Here is an 8,398-nt window from a genome sequence, read left to right on the forward strand (position 1 = left end):
ACTACTCCTCCTCCTACTCCTACTCCTCCTCCTACTCCTACTCCTCCTCCTACTCCTACTCCTCCTCCTACTCCTACTCCTCCTACTCCTACTCCTCCTCCTACTCCTACTCCTCCTCCTCTTTTTTCTCTTCTTCTTCTTCTTATTCTTCTTCTTCTCGCACCTGACTCAATTTACCCGCTAATTAAGAAAGCCAGGGTTGCCAGATTGGAGCACTTTAAAACCCTAGAGTTATTTGTAGGAAACTCTGCCTTGGGTTGTGTTAAATCATTTGGGGGAAAGTTGCAGCATATTTTGGTTTCTGTGTAGTCAAGTAAGTTTTTTTTTTTAATAAACAGACCTAATTTGGCAACCCTACACACACCCCAATGCGCTCGGCCGCACTGTAAGGCGCAGGAGTGTGGAGTTTAGAGACCCGTGCTGCTGGAGCTAAATAAAGTCGGCGTGGGAGGAGGCGGTGGGAGGATCATGTTGATGCTTGAACACTTTCCAAACTCCAGCACTTTCACTCCGCCATGTATGTGTCTGTGAGCGGCTCTGGCAGGATCACGCACTGATGTAGAGGAGAGCGCGCGAACGCCACTCCACTCCACTCCACTCCACGCCACGCCGCACGCGCAGAGCGATGAACCTGGACCGGAACTGTAACGTGGTGCAGAGTGTGGTGGGATCCCGCAGCTGCGCGCTGTTCCGCGGCCACTGGCAGCCCACGCTCACCTACTGGAGCGCCTTCTTCAGCTTCGGCCTGTGCCTGGCCCTGCTCGGCCCCACCGTGCTCGACCTGCGCTGCCAGACGCGCTCCAGTCTGCAGCAGGTCACACTCGCCTTCTTCTCGCAGCAGCTCTGCCTGTTCGTGGGAAGCGTCGTGGGCGGTTTCTTCAGCAAGTCGTGAGTAGAACCAACACAACCTCAGCGTGTAGGCTCTGAATGTCCATTTGTAATAAATTTCACCCTGGAGTCAGAGTGTCTCTCTCTCTCTCTCTCTCTCTCTTAAAAGTTAATTTGCTCATGGGAATTAATTCAAATATTTGCACATTGTAGTACCACTAAGGGGTAGGGGGGTGTGTGTGTGTGTGTGTGTGTGTGTGTGTGTGTGTGTGTGTGTATTTGGGCAGCCCTTCACTTGTACAATTTTGAAAACCCTTTCCACTTTTCCACCCTATTTCCCCCATTAGTTTTTCAGGAATTTAAAATGCAACAGACATAACTTATTAATGTTGTATACAATGCAGTGTTTCTGAAAAATAAATATTTCATGCAGTTTCATAAAGCAGCACTGCATTTTATTGTTGCATCCCATTCTATTAGTTCTAGGGGAAAATTGCAAATATCGTTTAGTTTATTTATTCACTTTCATATGATTTCATTTACATGTAATTCATTTTCATGTGATTCATTATGATGTATATGCCTCTATAAATATTAGGAAACGCAACAAAATGATAAATACTGAAAAATCATGACGGTTCATCAAGATCCACATAAAGTTAAATGGCAATTTTAGTGACTTTTTTTTTTATGCTTAACATTTGGACCTTTTGGGGAGCCAACTTTTTAAAAATTTATAAATAAATAAGACTTTTATTATCCATAAAAATGTTAGTTGCCATCATTGAGTCTATGGATCGATTGATTAAATAAGTAGTGAGTAAACTCAACTTGAACATAACCTTCGTTTCAACTCAGAGATGCATTTTTATAAGTTTTCCATGTCGAGACAAACAAAATAACTTTAATTAAAATTTTTGAAAACTTTATAAAATTGAGTTCAATATCCAAAACTTGTCGTGACCATTGGAGTTCAGGAGAAGTAAGTTCACATAACTTAATGGGGTGCTCATGTTTTCCAGTGTAGGTGTGTGGAAAAGAATCCATTTTGATGCATATGTTATTCAAGCATACCACTGTTTTGTTTTGATATACATAAAAATAAATAAAATCAGGAAAAATCATTTGTGATCCTATTAGTTGTAGAAATAAATTTGTAAATACATAAACAAAATTCTGTGGGGGGGAGTACATTTTTCATAATTTTTTAAAAACCTACCACTGTTTTGTTTTTAATTTTCTTTGTTATACATCAGTTAAATAAACTAGCATCCATGATCCTCTTTAAAAAAAATATTTTAAAATTTTTTATTAAGAATTATTTGGAAAAGCAATAAATATTTCAATAATAAACATGATTCAGTTCAGTATGATCTTGAATAACATCTTGTCTGCTGTAATTAGTCCCAGATATTACAAATCTAAAGTTTTAAGCATTCTCCGATGCATTAACTTACATGAGGCCTTGATTGTTTGGTTTACACACACACACACACACACACACACACACACTCACGTGCATATGATCCTGACCAGGAAATAAACATGATTGTCTCATATTGCCAGAGAACTTGTAGTGAATGTCAGCATTCATTCTTTAGCAGTGTTTTCTTTGCCCCAAACCACACATTGTTACTAAATTATCCAAATTAAACACAACTCGTGGTGCATGTAGTAATGTGTATGCAGTGATGTACTGTGTTTTTTTTGGTGTATTTGCAACATTAAATGGTTTCAATGTAATCTAGACATTTTGTTTTTACAGCACACTCGGAACAGCTTTTATTTCAAATACAGAAAGGCGATAAGTGAGAGAAGGAGGCATGCTCTATTGTGTTTGTTGACTTGTTTTTACCAGTATAACGAACAGTTATACCACGTGCTCTAGGTCCATCCTCAGACAGGCAGGGTAGCGTTCATGTGATGTAAAGAACAGCAATTGGGAATTCAACAGCTTTAGAAAAGACATCAAGTCCAAAAACACTGACGAAATCAATAAGCACGGCAAGTTTTGGGTTGTTTTTGGTGGTTAGAGTCTGTCTGTCCTGTGCTGGATGCTGAACTTTCATTTCTCTCTCTTTCTGACACACACTGAGCAGGCAGAAATACTTCAGTTTAATCATCAATGCAAGAGGCCAGTAAAATGGATTAAAAATAGTACGACCCGTTTTGTTATAGCGCAGCCTGAGGCAAAGAAACTTTCCAGAAGCTTTCAAAATGGCCAGCACTAAACTTCAGGGAAGCATGTTGATAGCCATCTCGGCTTGTTTGTGCTCAGTTAGTCACCGTATGACCCCTAAATGTCTTCCAACACTGCTTAATTTTCGGAAAGAGCAAACATGTTCGAGGTATCTTAAGGTGAGATTGTAGATAAGAGACTTTTTTTTGGGTCTCAAGGTGATTTTAATATGTATTCTATGAAACAGAAATGTTCTTAAAATTCAATTAAGATAAGGAAACACGTCGTTTTAGAACCAGTACAAGGCTGGCATTATCATTTTTAAAGCAGGGAAATGCTGGGATCTTGAAGGAGAACTTTGTACAAGAGTGATGAGATATTTTAAAGTCGTAATTTTAGATACGTTATCACCTTTTGAAGGCAAATAGAAATATCTCAAGCCAAGGTGAAATCAAAGTTGCTGCCAATCAGGAATTCGGTTTTTGGTTCCCCAGTTTATACGAGGGTGAGTGAAATGGGGAAAAAAACATGGGTAAAAAAAATCCTTTTTTGCTTTGTTTAATGCAAATGGGTGTCACAGAAGTGTATAATTTTAGTACATAATCTCCATTTCACTCAATGCAAGTGTTCAATGCAAGGTTTTTTTTTTGTTTTTTTTTTAAACATGGTTGGTTCTCTAAACATCAAAAGCAAGTACTCCTCCATTTGCATGCAAAAGGCAGTAACTCCCTTGAAATGTTCAACACATTTTTCCAAATTAAAGAAACTCCTCAGCCAGTGCATGAGCAAAATACAATCCCTTTAGTCATTGCTTTAACCAAGCCAGTCAGAAGATTTTGCGTTTTTTTTGTTTTGTTTTGATTATTTATTCACTTCTTCTCTCGAACCTTTATTTTAAAGACTTTTTTTTTTCTTTTTTTTTTTCTTTTTTTTTTTGGAACCGAATGGTATTTGTCCAACACATTCCATTACACATACTATATGTATGTTTTCCACATAATGTTGATATAATTTATAGCAGCCATAATGTAGAGCAAAGAAATACAAAAAGGATGGCAAGCAGTGCTCGGCTCCTGTATTTATTTTACATAAATGTAAATGATAAAGTCCAGTCTTGTAAAAATCCACTAGGCAACTTTTCCCACATTGTAGTGTTGCAACCTGGAACTGAAATAGATTTCATTGGGATTATGTCATAAATCTAGCCCATAATATTGGTAAGGCGGTGTGTAAGGTATGCTACAGTGCCACAGGATGCTCAAACACTTGTTGATATTTTTCCAGAACTTTGTACTGGGCTTGTTTTTGATTCCTATTTGGTCTTTAATTTAGGTAGCATAGCGTGATGTCGACTGCAAACTGAATCTTGTACTTGCCGTACAATTACGATAAAGGTAACCATATGACCGTATTCCGTTCCAGGTTGTAACCCTACACAATGTAGGAAAAGTGCAGGTGGGGGTGAGTACTTATGCAAACCTCCTGCAGTTTTAATCCGTCCTGCTGTTTGTGTTTCAGCTTGCTAGATAAATTAGTGATGTTACTTAAAGGTTACCTAAAGATTGACATCATATGGTTTCTCTTTAATTAGAAGTGGAACCCCTTTTGAAGAACCATTAACTATCCAAAGAACCCTTCAGGAACCTTTCTTTTGTAGTGTAGTATGCTTTGCTAGATAAGAGTTCTTGCTGAGCCTGCTAGCTAAATCAAACCGCAGTTTGTTGGGCAATTTATTCACATTGTGCACTCAGAAAATAAGTTTCATCTAACAGCCTGAAGATTTCCTTGGTTTAGCTTAAGGTTCTGTGTAGAACTTAACAAGAGTTTTTCTTTCAGAAGTGCTCTCAAGTAGAGCCCCTTTAGAATGCTCTTTTAAATGGTTTAGAGACCAACTTGGCTAAATGAAACTGCCATTTTTTTTTTTCTTTTCATCTAGCACTCTTAAATATTTTGTTTATCTCTGGTGAAACCTTTTAAAGCTTCCTTGTTTTCCTTCTAAAAATAGTTTCAAAGCTAATTTTAAATGCTTGAACGAACCCTTTTTCTCTAGTTGGTAAATTATTGGGGCAATACTGATTGAAGACCCATTTCTACTATGTTGGTGTTTTAAAATTTTATGTAAAGTATACATTGAACGATACTGTTTCCACATGGCACCCATGAGAGAAGCAAGTCTCTCTCACCTGAATGTTGTCCATCTCTCCTCTTCAGACTTTGTTCCTCTTTGTCGTCCCTCACTGCATCCACATTCATCATCTCCCTGGTGTTCGCCTTCATCCCACTATGCAGCAATCTGTTGATGCTGGTAGTTGCGATGGCTGTAACGGGCCTGGCCATGGGCATCATCGATACCATCTCCAACCTGCAGCTGGTGAAGCTCTACCAGAAAGACTCCACTGTCTTCCTCCAGGTAAGGAGATGTGCTACATGCCCAAACATATGGGGACACCTGACCATCACACCCATATGTTTGTCTGAACATCCCATTGCAGACCCCCCCCCCCCCCCACCACCACCACCACCACCACCCTCCCTTTGCTGTTATAACCTCCACTCTTGTGGAAAGCCTTTCCAGTAGATATTGGATCCTGGCTGTGGGGATTTGGGGTTGAAGTCAGGGTTCTGTGAAGTTCTTCCATAACAGCCTTGGCACATGTCTTCATGGACCTTGCTTGGTCCATTGTCATGCTTGAACAGGTTTGGGCCCCATATGGGAGTGATGGACAAGTGTCCACATTTTTTTTTTTTTTTTTTGGTCAAATGAGTTGGGGTTGAGGAATTGCTCTAGCTTCAGAGAACAAGTTCCTACCAACACTGACCCCTCAAGACTTGATGCCTGAAGGAAAAGACCTTTCTAATAAGATGTATAGTCCAAAAGGTTGTTGATTTTGCCAGTTCATTAAAAAGACAATCTTTTGGAAGTTTTTCCAGACTGATCCAATTGGATCTAGCGTTCCCTGTTTTAGCTCCATGGTCCCTGGTTCAATCTTGAGTTCGAGTTACTGTCTGTACAGAGTTTCCCATGTTCTCCAGTATCCTCCCACAAACATGCCAGTAGGTGAATTAGCAACTCTAAATTGTCCCCAGGTGTGAACAAGTTTGTGAATGGAATGGTGTATTCCCACCCTGCATCCAGAATTCCTGGGATAGGTTCTAGATCCACTGCCACCCTGACCAATACAAAGTGCTTACTGAAGATGAGTGTCTAAATACAACCATAAACCATTCAAAGAACAATTCAGGAACCATAGTTAGCCTGTTTTGCATAGCTAGCTAAATTTGATGAGCAATTTGTTCACATTTGTACACTTGTAGCAAAAAGGTTTCATTTAGCATCCTGGAGAGTCTCTGGTTGTAGAACCTGACAATGACAACAGACTGTTTTGAATAAATTAATATCCTCTTCATTCAAATCATTTTATGTTTATAAATGTTCTCTTCTCGTCCAGGTGCTCCACTTCTTCATTGGTCTTGGGGCGTTGTTGAGCCCCCTCATCGCTGACCCGTTTCTGTCTGAAACCGACTGCATCTTGGGAAACGCCTCCATCAATTCATCGTCAACAATGAGACACTTGAGGAACAGCCTTTCTGGCAGACACCTGCATAACGTGTCCCACATTTCTCTCAATACTGACGGTGAAGTGGTCACCAAAGTGTCTTACGCCTTCTGGATCATGGCGTTCGTCAATGTAAGTAACATCGATTTATGTTAACAAGGCTGGCAAATGTGCTCAAACAAATTTAGGTCAAGTTACTTACATGGGCAAAGTTGATGAATATAACTTTAATTTATGGACTCTGCATGTGAATTTCTGTGGGGTGTCATTTTAAAATGTCTTGTGATTTGACGCTAGCATGGGAAGACTGCTAGCATGAGTCATACAACTACATCGGTCGTGAACACTGTAACGTTAAATTCTTATTGAATTTGCTGCATATGGAAGGCACAGCTCCTATGTATGGGGAATTAAACACTGACATTGCATCAAATGTGAATGTAATTCCTCATTGCATTGCATCTTGCTTTCATCACTATGTTGCACACATGCCGCAACACAATGCAATCACTGCCCAATCACAGTTCTAGGCTGTATTCGTGGGCATATTTTAATCTAAGAAGGGGAGTATGGCTTGAGATTGGCATTTTTTTTGTTCCCCAGAGGAGATGCTGTTCATGTAAAGGAACGTTCTTTATAGTTTCTTATTCCATAAGATCTTGAAGATTTTCAGAATTGTTACTTAATTATTAAACATAAGTATTCGTATGACTAAAAATACTTAAAACTAAAAGCAGGACCTATGAGTCTTAATTAATTTCTTCGACATTTCAATATTGATTATTAATTCGGAAAATTTTCAGGATCTTCTCTCGTTCTCTAACACATTTCAGCATGGCACGGTGAATTATGTTGACTTCTGACGTGAAATTCTTAAAAGGGGGGACCCAATCCCTTGTTGATGATCACACAATGTAAGCGCAATGCTGTAAAGTTTTTACTTTTCGGTGTGGCACGTTGTCCTCTTGTCACAAATGAACAGCAGTACTGTCTGTTTATAGCCATTCATAACTCCTACAGATTTGCGATTGCTTCTTGTTTTTTTTTTTTTTTTCTTGTTTTTTTTTTTATCCGCCATGGAATCTTTTCCATAATGTGATGAATGAATCTTTAAATAAAACAATGATATAATGGCGGTATCATTAAAGCAGCCTTGCTTCCCCTATACTGTTTGAATACATATTGGAGTTTAGCCTTCTTCCACACAGTGTTCATTTAGGCTTGAGTAAGCAAGATGATTTTTAATTAATTATTTTTTAAAAATCCTGTATGTCCTTCCTTGTTCCTATAGATAAGGACGCTTTTTATGAAGTGTATACACCATGAGGTGCAGCTAGAAAAATTGAGCCCTGCCTAGTCTGTATAAACTATCTAAAGCATGCGTTAATCCTAGAAAAGCTTCTGGCTTGAACAGTATAAGGATAAACCTATTCACAAACACAAGCATAAAATTTGGTCTAGAACAGGGGTGTCAAGCTCAAATGTGCACCCAGGTAGAATTTAGCATTTTTATGATCCCTTGAATGGCCTTCCTTTTTGTTTATTCATTTATTTACTTATGTTAGATGTTTTATTTTCTATTCTTTTGACTTTAGAGCCCAGGTTATTGAACAATTCTAGGAAAAGGGAGGACTAATGAACTATTCAAATGTATGCACTGTTAAGCCTAAAGGATACTATTGATCATTGCCTGTTTTCTGAATATTTAAAACCTTAGACAATTATGAAGAACCCACAAAGGCTTATCTCGGCTAACGTGTCGTTAGCTTCCCATCTCTCGTCTTTGCACGTGATTGACTTTTAATTTCTTTCCTCATATTAATAGGTCTCTACA

At 38.8% G+C, this 8,398-nt stretch overlaps 1 protein-coding gene across 1 annotated transcript in view; it reads left to right on the forward strand.

Annotated features, from left to right (window-relative positions):
- Nucleotides 1–208: 208 nt before the first annotated feature.
- Nucleotides 209–8,398, forward strand: part of mfsd4aa (major facilitator superfamily domain containing 4Aa) — a 15,442-nt gene continuing 7,252 nt past the window's right edge. The window contains exons 1-3 of the mRNA XM_017450184.3: nucleotides 209–888; nucleotides 5,219–5,417; nucleotides 6,457–6,696. Of these exons, the coding sequence (XP_017305673.1) occupies nucleotides 626–888; nucleotides 5,219–5,417; nucleotides 6,457–6,696 (702 nt within the window). The 5' untranslated portion in view covers nucleotides 209–625. The remainder of the gene's footprint in view (nucleotides 889–5,218; nucleotides 5,418–6,456; nucleotides 6,697–8,398) is intronic.

The sequence above is a fragment of the Ictalurus punctatus genome, chromosome 21 (genome assembly GCF_001660625.3).
Source record: "Ictalurus punctatus breed USDA103 chromosome 21, Coco_2.0, whole genome shotgun sequence".
In the NCBI taxonomy this organism is placed as follows: domain Eukaryota; kingdom Metazoa; phylum Chordata; class Actinopteri; order Siluriformes; family Ictaluridae; genus Ictalurus; species Ictalurus punctatus.